Genomic DNA, 19,416 nt, shown 5'->3' with positions numbered 1-19,416 from the left:
ACTCTTACAGAAATTATTTTAAAAACTTTTTTTAACTGATGCAACTTTGATAGTAGTGAGGACTAGAGTTAGTTGGGATGCAGTTATAAAGAAATAGTCTCAGATAATGTGTGAGAACAAATTTAAGCCAAAATTATTCAAAATTCATGGTAAATTAAAGTGTATTTGAATATTTTTAAAGATTTGTTCTTGCCATGATTGCTTTAGCTGTGCAGTCTGCCCCCTGAAATTTAGGTATTTTTCTATCTTTTCACCTTGCAAGTGGTTTTATGCAGATAAATTAATTAATGGCTACAGCACAGTTCAATATAAAGGGGAAAAAAAAAAGCCATATTCCCATAGGGAAACTATGACTTTGCCTTTAGAGGATGATTTGAAGAAAATCTGTACTATACAAAGGTGTGTGTATATATGTGTGTGTTTATAAATATGTACGAATGTACATACACACATATATTTATATGCGATGCTGAAAATTCTGACTAAAACATAATGTTGATCAGTTGCTCACCGAGTGCAGACCAACTGCTCAGAGGCAAAGCAGGGCTCCTGTGTGGAAAAAAGATTGTATTAGCATTCATATGCTTAAGGAAGACTTGCAGATAGTCTTAATTCTGACATTTCTTACATTTGAATGCTTGACAGAGCACACTTAGTAATGTGTTTTTAAAATGTGACTGCATGGAAATATATGTAATTAATCAGCTGCAACTAAGAATCAGTGATTTTATATTATATTCCTGAAGCATGCTTGTCATAGTTGCAACACATTATAAACAGGGGAAAATAGAACCAAAGAAACCAAAGCTTATTAACAGTGCTGCAAAATTATAGGTGCATAAATGTGGAAATGTAACCCCCCTAAACAAAATACAGGAGGTTTAGAATTAAGGTTGCTTTCATTCACCTTAAACCATACATGTAAATGAATATTAGTCTTGATTAAGAAGTATTTCATGTAAAAAAATACTAGAAGCATTTTTCCTGTGTGCCACGGGTTATCAGATTTGCATTCAGGGATTGCTTCTTCCATGCTCAGGATCAGAGCATCCCCACACGTAGGAAGTCAAGGAAGGGAGCCAGGAGGCCTGCGTGGTTGAATAGGGATCTGTTGGGTATGCTCAAGCAGAAGAGGAGAGTTTACAGGTCATGGAAGCAGGGGCTGACCACTTGGGAAGAATATAAGGCTGCTGTTAGAGGATGTAGGAAGGCAGCTAGGATAGCCAAGGCCTCCTTAGAATTACAGCTGGCGAGAGGGGTCAAGGACAGCAAAAAGAACTTTTTCAAATACATAGCAGATAAAACTAATACCAGAGGCAATGTAGGCCCACTGATGAATGGGGTGGGTGCCCTGGTGGCAGAAGATACAGAGAAGGCAGAATTACTGAATGCCTTCTTTGTCTCTGTCTACTCTGCTGAAGGCTGTCCTGGGGAGCCCTGTACCCCTGAGACCCCGGATGAAGCCAGGTCAATGGAGGAGTTTGCTTTAGTTGATGAGGACTGGGTTAGGGAACAATTAAATAGTCTGGACATCCATAAATCCATGGGTCCAGATGGGATGCATCTGCAGGTGCTGAGGGAGCTGGCTGAAGTCATTGCTGGGCCGCTCTCCATCATCTTTGCCAAGTCTTGGGAAATGAGAGAGGTGCCCGAGGATTGGAGGAAAGCAAATGTCACTCCCGTCTTCAAAAAGGGTAAGAAGGAGGACCTGGGTAATTATAGACCGGTCAGCCTCACCTCTGTCCCTGGGAAAGTAATGGAACAGCTTGTCCTTGGTGCCATCTCAAGGCATATCAAGGATAAGAGGGTTATTAGGGGCAGTCAGCATGGCTTTACCAAGGGTAAGTCATGTTTGACCAACCTCATAGCCTTTTATGAGAATGTAACAAGGTGGATGGATGATGGCAGAGCGGTGGATGTGGTCTACCTTGACTTCAGTAAAGCCTTTGACACAGTCTCCCACAGCATCCTCACAGCTAAGTTGAGGAGGTGTGGTCTAGACAATAGAGTAGTGAGGTGGGTTGCAAACTGGCTTAAGGAGAGAAGCCAGAGAGTGGTAGTCAATGGTGCAGAGTCCAGTTGGAGGCCAGTATCTAGTGGAGTGCCTCAGGGGTCAGTGCTGGGGCCAATATTATTCAATATATTCATTAACGATTTAGACGAGGGAATAGAGTGTACTATCAGCAAGTTTGCTGATGACACCAAGCTGGGAGGAGTGGCTGACACGCCAGAAGGCTGTGCTGCCATCCAGCAAGACCTGGACAGGCTGGAGAGTTGGATGGGGAACAACCTAATGAAATTTAACAAGGGCAAGTGTAGAGTCCTGCATCTGGGCAGGAACAACCCCAGGTTCCAGTATAGGTTGGGAGATTACATATTAGAGAGCAGTCAATGGCATCCTGGGGTGTATTAGAAGGGGCGTGGTTAGTAGATTGAGAGAGGTTCTCCTTCCTCTCTACTCTGCCCTGGTGAGACCACATCTGGAATATTGTGTCCAGTTCTGGGCCCCTCAGTTCAAGAAGGACAGGGAACTGCTGGAGAGGGTCCAGCGTAGGGCAACAAAGATGATTAAGGGAGTGGAGCACCTCCCTTATGAAGAAAGGCTGGGGGAGCTGGGTCTCTTTAGTATGGAGAAGAGGAGACTGAGGGGTGACCTTATTGATGTTTATAAATATATAAAGGGTGAGTGCAACGAGGATGGAGCCAGGCTCTTCTCGGTGGCAAACAATGATAGGACAAGGGGTAATGGGATCAAGCTGGAACACAAGAGGTTCCACTTAAATTTGAGAAGAAACTTCTTCTCAGTGAGGGTGACAGAGCACTGGAACAGGCTGCCCAGGGAGGTTGTGGAGTCTCCTTCTCTGGAGACATTCAAAACCCGCCTGGACATGTTCCTGTGTGACCTCACCTAGGTGTTCCTGCTCCAGCAGGGGGATTGGACTAGATGATCTTTTGAGGTCCCTTCCAATCCCAAACATACTGTGATACTGTGATACTGTGAAGAAAGAGTGGTGGCCTGGGCAGCTTCTCCTTGCAAGCTCTAAGCTGCCAGGGTCCATGGCCTATAGTGCTGGCTTGGTGCCCCCACTGTGCCCTCCCGTAGTCTTTGTAGCTCCCCTAGGGATCTACTTTCTAACTTAAAAGATCTGTCTTCATTAATGTCTTTTAAACTGTAACATATTAATGATATGAAACATCTGCCTCTTCTTCTTTAACAGAAGTTACAGTGTTTATAAAAAGACTTGGGAGAAAGATAGACCTTTCTAACATGGCCAAGGTATGTTCCAGAATCCTAGAAACAAAAAAGCTGGTCATCTCATTCACTCAAGCAGTCCGAGCTATTTATGAGATGCTCCACTGTAGGACAAGAGCAGCAGCACAGGTGTTCTTAGCTGTAGACTGCCCACAGTCCAAACCATGCTCACCCTCCTGCCTATCTCTTCCCACACAGTAAGTATGCTGACAGGACTTTTTCCTCCCTCTGCATTTGGTGAAAGCTTCTGAGATATGGTCAATGATCCCCCACAGAGAGGAGAGCACAGTAGCTGCAAGGGTCAGATGACAGTTTCCAGTATCTTCATTCAGCCATGCAAAACCCAGTTTTATTCTAAAATATATTTTATGTTGTGTCCTGACTACTCTCTCTAAGGAGTGTCGCAGCAGCCTGCACAAGGGAAATCACTGATATATCAGCTGCAGAGAAGCTGTGTGGTCGGGGAGCAGGGCAGGAGGTCTGTAAGGGCACAAGACCCTCAACTTTTTCATGGATCCCAGGGATCAGCTGGCAAAATCTTCTCCATCCTCTGAGCAGACAGTGCTGAAAGGAATGCTGAAGGGAAGCAACCTCTGAACTTTCCTGAGTGGCCACCACTCAGATTGGCTTTTTTCCTTGGGCAAAAAAGAGATAAAATCTCTCTAACAATATCTCTACCTGCTTTTTGGTCCAGAATATCATTCTTCTCAGCCACAGTGACAAAGGAGATGCATCCAGGTGATGCAGTTTTAACCCTTTGAACACTGCAAAGTGAATTGTTTCTTTCAGTACTGCGTTATAATGACAGGCTGTACCCTCCCTGCAGCATTCCTTCCATTGGTGTCCTTGGATACTTTTCAGATCCTTGGGTTTTGAGGTGGTCTGGGCAACAACAGAACAGATAGGTCATGAACGGGGAAGAAAGCAGAAAAGAACAGGTGGTATGTTGTCTCCTCTCCTTCAAACACCAAGTACAAGATTCTCCCAACTTGCCATGTGGCTTAAATCACTACGTTGTATCCCCACAATAAAGGGGAGAAAGGAAGGGAGCTGTGGCTTAATGAACTGCATGGTATTGTCACATCCTTCCTCAATAAACACAGCTTCTCTTTATGGAAAAACTCATCACCAACAACATAAAAAGGGCACACGTCACTTTAAAAAGTTTTTTAAAAATCGTAATAATACACAAATACGCACCGGTGTGCTAACACAGGCAAAAAGTTCACTTCTGTGAGGTGCTGAGCACTCACAGTTCCCATATACTGCAGCAGTTCTTGGAGATACTAAATACCTGGAAAGCTCAGCTTTGTGTGCTTTGAAAGAGTGTTCTTGTGTGTCGAAGGACATGATCCAGCAAGACTGCAAGTGCCTGCTGTTCCCAGTCATTTGCATTTGCTTTGCATACTCAGAATTTACATCATCCTTGATGTCAAGGCACTGGTTGTAGGTTTTCAAATCTTCCCTGCTTATTCTTAATGCACAGAAAAGTTACAGAGGGTCAACAATTAATTTACACCCTCAAGATTTAGGGCAAGAGAATTGCAGCCTGTATTAGGGGGGATTCTCTAGCAGCAGCCTTTGACTGTTCTACATCCCCTTTATGCTCTTTAACTGACACAAAGTGAACCTCGCAGACCTCAGAATCTGGGTCAGATCAACGCTTACAGCTGAGCACATCCTGAGCCTGATTCTTGTTCATGTTAACAAGCTCTTGGCTCTGTTCTCACAAGCAAATGATGTTTGCACCTTCTCTAGAGCCTCTTTAAAATACAAAGGGAAGGGCAAAGGAGTTCTGGTGTACGTGGTGATTAGTCCCATCGGCAATTTAAAAACAATAGTTTCAATAAATAAAATTATGCAAGCTTTGTAAATGAGCATCCCCATGAGTCTTTCAGCAGTGATACAGTCTCTGTTACAACTTCTGCTGGAGAACTTGCCAAAGCCATGGATACTGGGCTCCAGCAAAGCAGAGAAGGAAACAAATATCAGCTAAACATTCCCTTGCAAATATATCCTCCTGTCCAACACACACCAGAAGATGGTTAGCTAAACACCACAGGTGTTTAAAATTTTCAGCTTGTGAGGAACATGCGGATGCTTAGTGAAAAGGCAGATGTCCCTCAGAAAGGACTGTTGAGTAGTTTAGTCAGCCAGACCCAGGCTTGTGTGGACTTGTAGCCTATTTCTCCTGGTGGCTCTCATCAGTCCTCCTCCAGTGTACTCTCCTGGCTTCTAGCAATCTGAGGTGAAGGTTGTATCCACATCTTGGTATTTAATAGCTTGGTTTTGGCATCCATAACACCCTGGGGTAGTGAGTTCCAGGGTTTGATTATTTATTGAGTGAAAAAGTACTTCATTTTATTAACTTTAACATTTCTGCCCTTCTTCATGCAATTCTCCCTGCAAACCTCCATCACATCCTCCCTCAGCTATTTCTATTTGAAGTTGATCTCATCTTCCTACATAGGAGTCATTTGATGTTTCTAATCATCCTTCTCAGCTTTCTCTGTCTAAAATACACCTTGAATTTCAACTAGAGACGGATGGTCAAAGCAGGTGAGAGCGCTCCTACTGAGAAGTATTACACTGTGGAGGAGCTGTGTAACTGCAGCCTCCACATGGTGTAACCACACCAGCCCTTGTACAGTACTTTGCAATGGCTTAGCCACCTGGTGAGAAAACAGGAACAATTTTGGCAGGGTCAGCATTCAAAAGAAAAAAAAAGTAACTTTCCCATCATGTGCAGATAAAGCAGGCTGACAGCGGCTAATACCTGGACATGCAGAAGTAATTAGAGCATAAAAAGGTGTGAGTTCCCTGTGAGAAAGGAATGTGAATATGCTGCTTGTTGTTTCTTGGGGCTGATTCCTGCCTCTGGTAACCTGTATTTAAGTGTTGTCGGAGCAGACGCTCAATCAGTTAGAGCATTTTCACCGGGGGCCACATCAGCCTCGCAGTTGCCTTCAAAGGGCCAAATGTAGTTTTAGGACTTTATACATTTATACATTTGGCCCTTTGAAGGCAACCGCGAGGCTGATGTGGCCCCCGGTGAAAATGCATTTGACACCCCTGATTTAGAGAATTATGTTTAGTGAAGTGCAATAGCTAAAGGGACTGGTGTAAAACTGGGGCATAGAGAGGGGTACTGGCAGCCTGCTGAAGGTGCTGCCCCCGGTAGTTCCCAGCCTTTGGGTCATGTCCTCTTGTTGCAAGCAGCAGCTCTCCTTCTGACACTAGAAACTCCAAGTAAAATAAAGTAAAAGACTTAGTCTTTAACTTAGCTGAAAGGGATTACCAAGTGAGAATCAGAGTGCCTTTGGTATTTCAGTAAAGCTAGCAGAATGATGAAAAAGAAACATTGCTGGATTGGGAATTATGTTTGCACACAAATGGGCAGCTGCATTCTCTGCTGCTTGTGGGGGGCACGGTAAGCCTCTGGCGAATGAGATTTTTTAAAACATTTATGAATCCTGAGGTTTTTCTAAATTTTACAAAAAATATTTTTCCTCTGCAAGGCCACACTGGACATGAATTATTCATATAAAAGCCTGAAATTCTACAAAGGCTTTAGGTTCTTACTGATCTCAGTATGGAAGTGAGAGACAAAGTGATAGATTAACAAATTTTAATAGATTTAGGTTTAATTTCCTTCATCGTTTTCAGCAATACTGTTTGATATTAGCAATGAAATTTAAAAAAAAAAAAAGAAAAAAAAAAGAAAAGGTTCAGAGATAAGGATCAAAGTTAAGCTGAAAATTCCTTGCAATATCTATCTAATTTTGGGGACAAATATGAAGCCAGACTCATTCACAAATTACTCATAAGCAGATAAATGGGATAAAATCCCAACTAATTTTAACTAGCACCACATTTATAATGTTGTTTTTGTCTTCTCAAAGGTTTGGGCAGCTTGAGAAAACTTGCCTTCAAATTTAATTGAAGCATATACTAAGGACAAGTAACACCAAGGGAAAGTCAGCCTTGATGCACAATTCCATGTTTTAGACAAAATACCATTATTTGGTGTAACTATAACAACTCTGGGCAAAACCAATTGCTCAGATACTTCAAGCATGTTAACCTTGTCTGCTGCATCAGAGACAACACCACAGGGTGCCATTGAAAATAATAATTCCTAGAACAAAAAACACTTGAAGGCAACTTCAGATTCATCTCCTTTGATTTATTTTTTTTTGCCAATTCAGAGACTGTTTATATAAAGTCTGGTATTGAATAAGGGAAGCTTTTTGACTGAGTTAGGGCTTGAGAAAATGAAAGGCATTAACTGTTTTCTTATTATCTATAGATAATGAGAACAGTCTTGAGCAGCAACAGCAAAGTCACTGTTCTGCGATCAGACTTGCATGCTGTCATCAGTCAGGGATTTCTGGATGTGCCTGGGAACCTCTTTCAAACAAAGTCTAGGAATCCAGAGGAGCCGCAGAATGACATACACATCAAATGTAATATTTTTTTGTTATATTTTGTCTATCCACTTAAGCCCTTGCTTGCCATTGTTAAAGCTCCAGCATTTCCTCTTGTTTATTCACAGTTTCTGCCCCAATGGGAATTTCAGTCTTGCCGTAACCCAGGGTACTGGAAAATAGCCAATAAAATTGAGAATGAAGCATGTAATATTATCCTTTTAACTTTAAAGGTTAAGAATGAAAGCTTTCTGCGGCAGCAGGAGTAGAGTTTGTGTTACTAAATGATGTACCTTCTGGAAGAAGGTTGACAAAGAGGGTTGATCATTTATTATCTTTTGCTTTGACAAAAAGAAGATTCCAAGAGTTCCATTTCGCATTTTCCTCTGTTATTAATCAAAGTACACAAAATCATTTATTGTGGCCAGATTTTAAAATATTGTATGCTGAACTGGACAAGGGCTATTGGCCTTTCAGCTTCCGTGTCCTTTCGCTGTACTGCAGCCTGTGGGACCGATGTTGTGCTGTAAAACATGAAAATACAGAGTTTGTATGTAGCCATGACATAACGCCTTTTCCAACTTAATGCAAAGTGATGGGAAGATAATGGCAAGTCAATTTTTAGATTAATGGGCTGCCATTTAAATTGTTAGCAAGGGATGGGCGAGTTGGACTAGGCCGTGCATAGAACTGATAGGGGGAAACCTCAGCTCTTTGTTGTTGGCCCACCGTCAACTTGCTCGCTGACAAGGGATGCACCACAGCCTTTCCATGGCTGCTTTCAGTGGGAAAAATAACTTGCATTCTTCAAAGAACCATCAGGAGAACCATTTACATAATATTGATATACAGCTTAAAATAAAAAACGCTGTGCAGAATGCTCTCATTATATTTGCGCATTATATTAATGACGATCTTACTCTTTCCAAGGTGAATTTATGGCATTCTCTGTTTTTGTTGCTTTTACAAACTGTTATTTATAATAAGCAAGGTTTCACAGACCTTATCTATATGCCTTCTTGAAAGAAGATGTCTCAGTTTGAAGGGTATAAATTCAGAGAGGTGCCATAGTGATGTACCTTTTAGTACTGGGTAGTAGGTTCCAATCTTTTGGGGGGGGCAGCTGCACTGATTTGTGGTAATATTATCTGTATTTCTGTTGGTCTCCAGAATATTCTGCATTTTCTGTTATTGTTTTAAAGCTGTTTTCTCCCCCTCAACAGATAAACCAAGATTTTTTTTTCTTAACTGCACACAAGTAAGTTGCTATTGCATATAACTAAATTCCAGCTTTCACACTGGAAGTGTTTATTCTTGCCACCTTTGCCATGATGACTAGGTCAGTGCAGATATGGTGGAAATGGACACAAATGTGAATTCTGTTTTCAAAGTAGCATACTATTCCGTATATTAATCAAAATGCTATGAACAGATGTCTTAATATAGTTTAAGCTAAAGATAAAAGAATAAAAGGCTAAAAACTGCAGAAACAAACCAAAAAGCAAGTCAATCACTTCAAGTAATGCTCTCCCTTCTGTATTTCATAGGTTTGAATGACTTAATGTCTCTGCTGGTCCCTTCCATAGATATTCAGGTTCTCCTGAACTGTGTGTCTTCAAATCTTCAGGCTTTCGTCATTCAGGTATAAAATTAATTTAATAATTCCATAAAAGAAAATATGATCACATAATTTATCATGCTACATGCTGACTGTCACTAGTCTGCCGGAGCTACATTGTACTCTAGCAACCTGACCAGACTGCATATTTCCATAAATACAATTTATGCATGTTGCAGAAAAAGGGGGAAATTAATTGGCACACAAAAATTCCATCTGTGCAAACAACTACAAGCACATTTCTGTGCATATATCCACTTGGATGTTTTCAGTATCTGCTCTCATCTCATAGACACATATTATAACAGTCCCTAATAAGCCAAAATTCAGAAGAAAAATGTTAGTAAAAATGAACACCTCATGATTCCTGAAATAATTGATTTACAAAACTGTTGGCTTTTGGCAGGCAGCAGGAGAGTGACAATTTCTAGTACACTGTCTCTAGCTCTTGTGAAAGATTCAAGTATGATCATCCTCACACGTGAACCTTTCCATAAGTTACCAAACTCTACCACTCCTGTTCCATCACTGGTACAGAATTAGTGGTAGCTTGATTGTACAACTGCATTCGGTTTGTTGCCAAACCATTTACCTTGGGTCTGAGTGGTGGTTAAAGTTGTTTTTGGTTTGGGTTATTTTTTTCGCTTTCTGAAGAAGCAGGACAAACTGCACTTCTTGAGCTTCATTTTTTTTTTTTTTTAATTAAGAAAATTACTTTGCAGTTCTGTAGTGCCTTCATCTCATAGAACCCTCAGCTACCTCATGGGATGGTACAGAGAAGATGAACTTTTCATGGAGGTTCACGGTTATAGGGCATAAGGCAATAGACACAAGTTGTAGCAAATAAAATTTCTAATAGATTAAAAAAAAAAAAGCAGTTAAGCATGGGAAGAGGTTACCTGGAAAGGCTCTGGAATCTCCATCCTGGAGGTATTCAGAATGTGTCTGGATGAGGCCTGAATCAAGGTGCCCATGCTTTGAGGAAGAGGTTTCATTAGATGATGTCCACAGATCCTTTCAACCTAAGTTATTTCAGAATTCTAACAAAAAAACCTGCTTGTTCCACCCTTGTATGCAGTTTGTACAGGGAAATTGCAACACAATAAGGAATTATTTTAACCAGCTTGATCATAAAGTACTTTTTTTGCTCTGTCTGCAGCCAAGCAGGAGTAAAGAGGAATTCAGAAACTTGGCCTCAGATTTCCAGTTGAAATGGAACTTCCTCCTGAGTGCAGTAAGCAAGGTTATGACCCTGAACTATGCAGACAGTTTTGGTAAGTAGGATCTTTGTGACTCTCATCTGATATACCCGTCTGCCTCCTGAGATGGCAGAGGCACCAGATGCTTTTAACTGAGATAAATTCATGCTGAAGTCATTAGGGGCATCACTTCTTCCTACACTCTCCCTTGCAGCAAGCAGCACCATTCATCTGGTGCTGTGGCTAGCCAGGTCAGGCAAGTGAAACTTTTCGTTTTCTGCCAGATTTGTTTTCTGATCCAAAACTCCAGGATGAGCAGAAGAGGGGAAGGTATTATAGGAGCATGCGGCTGGAAATGGTGAGAATGGCACGACTCCCTCTTTCGGCAGAAGCCATCATTTGTCTGTGGGAACATGGGGAACAGCAGCCTGAGGTGTGAGCCTCTCCTCTCCCTCCCTGCAAGAGCTGCCGACCCCAGCAGCAGGGTGTGACAGAAAGCCGGGGCCACTAATATCCCAAACCATCGAAATTCCAGATGTCTCAAAATGACAGCCCCCCAGTCCTTCAGGTTCTTCCCGTATAATGGAGCCAGAGCAGAGCCACTGCAATAACTACTTGCCAAAAGTTCCTCTGACAACTATGTGCTCCTTCCTTTTCCTTATGCTTTACACTGATGTAAGTGCTTGCCTAGCCAGAAGCAAGTCTGTTTAAGGTGCTAAACTCACTTGTCACTCCTTTAGCTGGGTTAGTTTTCTCTCTGTTTTAGGGCTTTGGGCTGTCAAGTATCAAATCCATCCCACACCAGTGAAAGGCAGGAGAAGTGAAGGGACTGTGCAGCCACATTCATTCAAAGAGGTTTGAAGTGGTACAGCCACATCTTGAATCAGTTCAGTCTCTTTCATTTCTGTATTGCACCAGCCTTATCTGCCTTTCTCTTCATTTGTAAAACCTTTCAGAGGCTCCCTCTCTGTTATTCATTCTGCAGAAATGCACCAGCTCCTGTGAATAGCATCTGATCTCAAACTGCACGAACCACTTTTTAGATTTTCAAAGGAGCACCTTCACTCTTTTTTTCATCTTCTTTTGGATGGGTCTTCACACAAATAGCCAAAGAAAAAAGTATGGTTTTGAAGATAATGAGGTTATGTATTTCCTACAAGGACATAACAAAGGGGTATGTTAAGGTTGTTGCCTTTTGTATTCTTTAGTATTCTTCCCCCGCTGATGTCGGTGTTTGTGCACATATGTGCGCAGCCCTTTTCCACATCAAGGTGTCACCTTTTGCTTTATATTTAGATTGCAAACTCTCTGGAGCGGGATTAGAGTTTTGTTCTGTGTCTGCAGGGAACAGAGCACAGTAGCATCCCTTGTCTGTCAGCGGCTGCACTACAGTAATAATGAAATAACTATTCCTTTCTCTCTCTCCGGAGGAGTTCTGCACAAAACTCTCCAATGTTACATGCAATATTTTGGGCAATAAGGAAATTAGGAATGTATTCCAAGAACAGCTCTGGAAACATAATGTTTATTGAAATTCCCCATGATGATGAAATTCTCTTTACTCTTTCCACCACAAGAATAGTTTAATGAATTGCCTCCCTCACTGATTGGGCATACAACTGATGGAGAGTATCCCCTCCTCTGCTGAGCCTTCCTTAAACTAGTTACAAATTATATTTTCATCCCACTTACAACAGTCTTCTTATGATACTTCAGTGGCACTAAGACTGAATTTATTCTCACATGTGAGAGAGTTAAAAAATGCCTTTTAACCTTTCTCTGTGATGCTCCAATTAATTTGGTCATTATTATATTCTTTCTTAATACCTTTGGTTCTTTAAGATATTGGGCTCTACAGCAGAATTTTGAGTTTTAGTGGACAAAGCTGAAGCCATTATGTTAAGAAGCCATCTGCTGTAAAAGTTCTGTACTCAGAGTCATTGCTTTTCAGAAATTTCTTACATCTCAGTATTTCTTGCAGAAATGGTGGGCAGCCTGCAAGTCGAAACATGTAGCATCCACACTGAGGAAACACAACCACTTAGGCAAAGATGTGAGTGCCACGTTCCTGCAGTGTGCCTCCCCCCAAAATACACCATATACCAGCAATCAAAACCAAACTTAATTCTGTCTGGGGCTTTTGCCTTGGATCTTGGCACATCTGGCATGCATGCAGGCATACTTACACATCTGAATTTAGCATTGACTTTTACTCTTTCCAGCCCAGCTTCCCAATGGGTGATGCCCAAGTGTGGTCAGAGGAACCGTGCAGTTACCCCCTCCGAGACAGCAAGGCACAAGTGTGCTACAGCAGTCAGGGCTAATGGGACCTCTACAGTTCTTCCAGCTCTACCTCCTCTCCAGCAAATGTGCCTCTATGTGTCTCCGTCACAGAACCTCACTTCAGCTGGTACATCTCCATCTCCTTCACCACTCTCCCTTCCAAGGCATTCAGGGATGTATTGGTGAGCAGCGCTTGCTGGAGAGAGACCTGCGGGTTCCTCTTTTGAAAGCGACCCGATTCACCTTTCCATCCCTCTTCAAATCTGTGTCCCTCTGTATTATCCCAAGGGACAGCTGGAGTGGTAGCTTTCGTTTCATGCTTACTGTTCTTGAATATATTGAAAACATCTGTAAGACTGTTAGAAACCGTCATGGACTACTAGTGTCAGGTCTGTATAGTTTGAACTCCAAGTATCAAGGTCCCTTTCCTTGTCTGACAGATTAACAAGTCGTACTTTGCTGTAATTTGCTATCATTTAAAAATGTGCAAAAAGACAAACAGTAGAACCAGCAGCTTCTCAGACACATCTAACATCAAAAGAGGCAGGATTTTTCATTTTTAAAGCTCTGTAAACCTTGCTCATCCATCTAAATGGTGGTGTCTCCTTGTTGATGTCCAAGTAAACACATTTGCGGGATGCAGAGGTTATGAATTGTTTGATGAATTCCTATGCAGATTTATGGCATGGAAGAAGACCTACTCTTTACTGCAAGGGCTTTCAACCAAGGTATGATTCAAAAGTCAATGGTCCTAGTGAGTGTCATTTGGCTTTTAGCAGTTATGCCCCAAGCTGCAAGGTAGGGCATTTGATGTCACAGACATAACACACACAGATGTCTGTAGGAGGATTTGCTTGGGAAGAGGTGAAACGATTTATCTGTTTGAGGGGAAAATGGGGATGATACGTGCTTGTTGATAAGCTTTGTAGTAGCAGTGCATGTGGGGAAGAGCTTGAACAGGAAAGCAAATAAACACACTTTCCTCTCTAGCTAAAATAAAAAGGTGTTTGCTCATGTTTAAAATCTGCAGTTGGTGTCTATTTCTCTGTGATATTTGGAAATACATAATTTTTTAAGTACTATTTGATGAGTGATTAGTGTGCTGCTTTGTCTATCCCATTACTATCATGAAGCCCTTCAAAAAAGAACACATCATGAAGATAAGCAAATGAAGAGGATGTTAAAATTATTTTTGTTTTTCTTTAAACCTAGGATCCTGGCATTTGTTTAATTTGCTACTCATGGATTTTGTGGCTCACATTTTCCTGTCCTATATAGAGGAGGAAGCTGATGAAAGTTTCTGGGTTGCAAAGCAAAACGAGTCTCCTGTTCTGTGGGTTTATGAGCCCAACCATTTCTGGGGCTATTTTGCAGAGGAGCAACCTCAAGTCAATGTTCCACAGACAGCTCTTATAACTTTGATGCAGAGCCAGAATAACTTCGGATTAAGCAACGTTTTTCCAGAGTTCTGAGTTGTTCGGTGGACACAGCCGCAGGCGGCAAGGTGAAATAAACATTAACTTTTAATGTTTTAACAACAACTAAAGTTATACGTTGGGTAAATTGGGAGGGATCAGAAGGGGTGTTGTTGTTTGAGAGGCTTTATGTGTGTGAAGTAGAACTAATGAAATCCAGGTTTGCATGGAGCTGTACCCAGTGCCACCTAAACCTCAAGCCATAAATCATCTTCCACAGGCCACACCCACCCCAGATCCCACCAAGGGATCGTAGTTTCCACACCACCCACCTCCTCATCACCACAGTTCCCTGATTCTTCCCTTAGGTTTCCAGCAGACCTTGGGTGCTCCTTTAGATTCACCAAGCATTGTCTAAGCAAGAGCAGCGCTGTTCTGGTGGCTTGGGAGCAGCTTGTGGAATTGCTGACCAAACAGACTGCGTGTATTTATTGATCAGATACATGAGCATATGGCGTGGTCATTTCTCACTGTTGGAAGCACCCAGAGGCTCTTCCTTCCACCTACCTGTTAGTTTTAGCAGAACATGCAGAAGTATGAAATCCTTGAGATCCTTCTGCTCCACCAGACTTTCTTGCAGTCAGTCCACTGGTTCAAACTTACCAGCATAAGGGATGACATACAGGTAGAAAACAAGATATACTCTAAGTCTTCCTAGGATGCAAGGCTAAGTATGAGAACATGGATCAAGCCTCTGTGCTTAATACAAGTGATGAATTATACATTCAGCTTTTTTCAGATTTCTCTTCCATGCAATAACAGCACTTGTCTTCACTCTTAGAGAACATTGTGTTTTCCGGAAAAGAGTGCTAGACAAATGTTAATGGCATTAAGATTCACAAAGAAAATTACACTTTGAGAGTCATCCTGCTGTAGTTATTTTAACGTTTATCCAGCACCTCCCAAGATGTATTCAGCTTCCATAAAATGGGACCAAGACTAAAACCAGACTGTTTTTAAAACATCTTTATTAGCTAGAAAGACCCTCGGAGGACCCTTGTTTTTAAATATAAGATATGCTAAAACTAGCTCAACAATGAAAATTAGAGAGGAGAAAGAAGGCACAAAGGGGACAAATCAAGAATGATTTATAAATGTGATAGGCATGTTTGACAGTTGTTATCATTTTTCAAATGACCCATCCTGCCATGCCATGTTAACGTCAAAAACCAGACTGAGCTGGGTGCAGGCTATGAGTAAGGAATCTCTAAACCACTGATGGCCAGAAATTAGGAGACAAACCAATAGAAAGATAATTCAGTGTCTGCTTTGCTTCCTATGTTCTTTCACTGTGCTGCCGGTATGTGCTTTCATATGGTCATCAAAGCTCTTGTGTGGCTCTCAGCAGACAAGGGTTTGACCCATGTGTTGTCTGTATACATGATGTTTTTACAATTTTGTGTAACAGTTTTGCATACTTTGTACATTATCTCAAGAATAGAGCAAGGCTGACTAGAGTGAGGGACGAGGGGTATCTGAGTAAGAGATGATGGGTATAAAACATGAAATAAAGAGTAGGGTGATTCGAGAGAACGTATAGATGAAATGTAGGACTGGCAGAGTATAGAAAGAGCCTAGAGATGAAAGATCGCAGCAGCTGATGGACTCTAACAGTCCACATGGAAAATACTGACAATGGTGATTATTGAAATAAAGTCTAGTAAGAGCCTGCTGATGCTATGGTTCAAGTGTTTGCAGCCTGTGAGGGAGATGAAAACTTGAACCTGCAGCTCAGAATCTTTTCAGGAGCCGTGTCAGCACTTCTGCCTACTTGTGTCCTTCAAACAGTTGGTAGCTCCCACCTCAGCCATTGCAGGCTCCTTCTCTGGGTGTCAATACTAATTCCATAGATTGCTGAGAAACACAGCTGCCAAAAGCATCTCCATCACCCACCCCTTTTTTCATATTGCTACCTTAGTAGATCCCCTGAATAGGTTCCTACTGCATGAGGATTTGCGTTCTGCAACTTTTGATCACCAAAAATCATCATCATGCTCCCAAGCAACCTTCTGTCCCTGCTCCTGACTAATCTCCCTTTGGCCACTACCTGTTGTGTGGGGTATCTAAACCCTCAGCAGCCTCAGTGGCATCCACCAGATACGCTGCTGTTTCCTGGACCACATCTCTGCTGCCTGACATTTCATCACTCCGTGCATCACAGGGATATTTCATAATTTTTCCTTTAGCTCCTTTACCTCACGCAGCCTCTGCAGCTCCCTGCGACCCAGTGTCTTTCATCAGCTCCCATCCTCCCCTCCGTCCTCTGCCAACAACACCAACCTCCGTATCTTTTTCATCTTGTCCCACGAGGCATTTCTCTGCCTTCTCTACAGCCTGTTATGCTTGGGAAAAAAATCTGTTCATCGCACCTCCACCCTCATCTCATTGAAATTAGTGCTAAAAACTCAGTTTTGCTATGAAACCCTGGAAAAATGAGAGGGAGGACTGGTAACAGAAATCAGAAAAGAATCTTCCAACCTTGGCCTGATAGCAGCAGCATCAATATGTGTCTGTGGCTTAGCAGATCCCTTCATGATCTTTTAGTTGACACCTTCATTCTTCTTCTTCCTTCCCCATCTGTTTTTGGTCCTTCATTCCTACTTCATGCTGAATATAAATTACACTCCTCAGCAGAGACACCATGTTTTTCCATTTATTTTGAACAGTGCAGAACATTTCTGTGGTGGTTCTTTGTTTGTTTTTTTAATGCAATTTGAAGCATGAGAATAATTGTTAATAATCCTGAAAAGGGAATACATTCCAAGTTGGCGACACCTCCTGAGGAAAACATTATTTTTATATGAAAAAATATAAAGGGCAGGGAGTGAGACAGTACAAGATTTGAACACAGTGGCTTAATAGGGAGTGTGGCAGATGACATGCTACACAGCCAAACACACATAATATGAACTAAGAATTGTTGAAACCAGTGGCAGTAACAAAGATGCTCTGAGCGAGCACTAATCTATAAAAGTGCAGCTCAGAGAGCATTGGCCCAATCTTTATTCCTTATCACAGAGCTTGCAGTTGCTTTCTCTCAGCATGAAAGGCATTTTTTCATCTAGAAAATCCCATTCTAGGCTTCTGCTCTTCGTTCACTTGCTACTAAATTAAAATCCTATTAAACTGCACACCTGCAGTGGGTTTATCTGCAGAGCACCGTGCTGTAGCTTTTAATCCAATTCCACACTTTCGTGACATACAATATACTGCAAACCAGGGCGTAGAAATGCTGAGGTTATGCTGTTTGTAGCTCTGTCAGCAGAGAGCAAATCAAACACTTTGATTTATTAAAAAGAGAGGAAAAAAATAAGGACATAGTTAGCTACTTCACTTAAAGGAACGATAAGTGTTCATCTCAGTGGTCTGTATAATCCAAGATACAGAGATCAAGTGAAAACATTAGCTAAAATGATCAACAAATTAGAGTAAAATCTTGACCCTGCTTAAATTCAGTGGCAAAACTTCTGCTGATTTTAAGAAAGCCAAGATATCAGCATGAAAACTCAGTCCCCATCAGGGGGAGAGACAAGCTGAGACTATTCATTTTGAAAAAGAATATAGGGGTTTATAGCAGACATATAAAATGTGAATGATTTACTAAAAAGTGGATGTGGCCTCCTCTCAGACCTTTGCCACCCTACAGGGAAACAAAATCTCCTCTTGCTGGGTTAAGTGATGTAAAATAAGCTTGGTTATCTGTAAAATACCTCAGATTCAGCAGGAAAGAACAGAGAAGACTTTTTTATTCAATGAAGAGAGAAACAAATGATTCATAATTCCTACAGTCAAAATATTTCCATGTTTCTTTTCTAATTTTCTGCTCATTTCCAGGTCAGGAAGAGAGAATTACTAAAACTTTTACTAATTTGGATCTTCAAGGAGGAAGGGAAGCACTTTGTATTTAAAAATATGGACACTTTTTTGCCTCTGATGAACAGCAAATCTTCGGAGAAAACCAGCCTGTCTTTAAAATTCTTTATGCCAGACCATTCTTACTTTTTGATGCAACTTTAAGAAATACTGTTTTCATTCTCTTGAATTTAAGAACATTTTCTGGAAATACTAAATGCAAAACTGTGCTAACAATTGAGTTATTTTAAGCTGGCACACTATTTAGCCATTTGACTTTATTTTAATAAATCTTCAGGGAAAAGGGTGAAATATTTGTGGTTTGTTTTTATCTCTTTCTTGTATTTTTTGTAGTCAGTAAAGCTGAAGGCCTACCTGAAGTCATCACGGTAAATTTATCTGGAAGCTATAGAAAAGATGAATGACTCTGCATCAATGTTGCTTTGTGTCTACCATGCATAATTTTAAAATCATATTTATTGCATATAGAAGTTAGCACTAATTCCTATGTCTTGAGAAATTCCTGCTTTGTTTCCCATTTCTGCAGGATACAAGAGGCAATATTTCACATACAATCCTATTAACTGAAATTAAATAGGTTGTACATAACGTCGTGGATTTGTTTATGTTAGAAACAAGGTTGTTTGAACTTATTCCATAAGCCAAATACAAGCAAAGACTCTTATAAAGACAAATCCTGGAATAAATTGGTAAGAAATAGTAAATACAGAGTATTAAATTTGTATCTTCCATGCATCAGATTGCATGAGGAAATGCCCTTAAACACCAAAGAAAGTAGGATTTAAAATATTTTTAAGAGCATGTCTGCAGGGAGTTTACTGGGCCTGGTCGTTATTTCAAGGACAACTGCGTTGTTATTTTAAGAAGTGACATTTCCTGAACTAGAGGAAAGCAATTGTCAGGAGCTTAGCAAGCTTTCAGTTATTTTGGTTTGGGAAGTCTACGTTTTCCACTTGCATGTACATTCCTCTGCCTCAGCTGAAGCACTGAAGTGGGATTCAATACTCAAAACGGTGGTATTACAGCAGATGTAGATAGGGCCATATGCTGAAGGAAAAGGTAGTCATGCATTTGATTTTGCTGATAAGATTAAGAGTTTGGTGGCCAAATTACCTACTCTGAGGCAGTAACTTCGTGGTCTGAAAAAATCAATTGGGCCTTAAGGCCCATTATACCCATTTTTACTATCCTTCAGGTTTTTATGGTGAAACTAAAAAGCAAAACAGGGTGTCTAGGAAAAAATATAAGCTAAAAATACTCAATATTTTCTAGTCCACTTCTATTTATT

The 19,416-nt window shown here is 41.1% G+C and overlaps 1 protein-coding gene across 1 annotated transcript in view; it reads left to right on the top strand.

Annotated features, from left to right (window-relative positions):
• Window positions 1-18,400, top strand: part of RFX8 (regulatory factor X8) — a gene marked incomplete at its 5' end in the record, with an annotated part of 35,676 nt that extends 17,276 nt beyond the window's left edge. The window contains 6 exons of the mRNA XM_082043056.1: window positions 3,219-3,277; window positions 7,563-7,719; window positions 9,228-9,322; window positions 10,458-10,572; window positions 13,993-14,284; window positions 18,090-18,400. Coding sequence (XP_081899182.1) covers window positions 3,219-3,277; window positions 7,563-7,719; window positions 9,228-9,322; window positions 10,458-10,572; window positions 13,993-14,252 — 686 coding nt within the window. The 3' untranslated portion in view covers window positions 14,253-14,284; window positions 18,090-18,400. The remainder of the gene's footprint in view (window positions 1-3,218; window positions 3,278-7,562; window positions 7,720-9,227; window positions 9,323-10,457; window positions 10,573-13,992; window positions 14,285-18,089) is intronic.
• Window positions 18,401-19,416: the final 1,016 nt, after the last annotated feature.

This window comes from Streptopelia decaocto, assembly GCF_964273445.1.
Source record: "Streptopelia decaocto genome assembly, chromosome: 1".
NCBI lineage: Eukaryota > Metazoa > Chordata > Aves > Columbiformes > Columbidae > Streptopelia > Streptopelia decaocto.
This window is presented reverse-complemented; position numbering and strand designations above follow the sequence as displayed.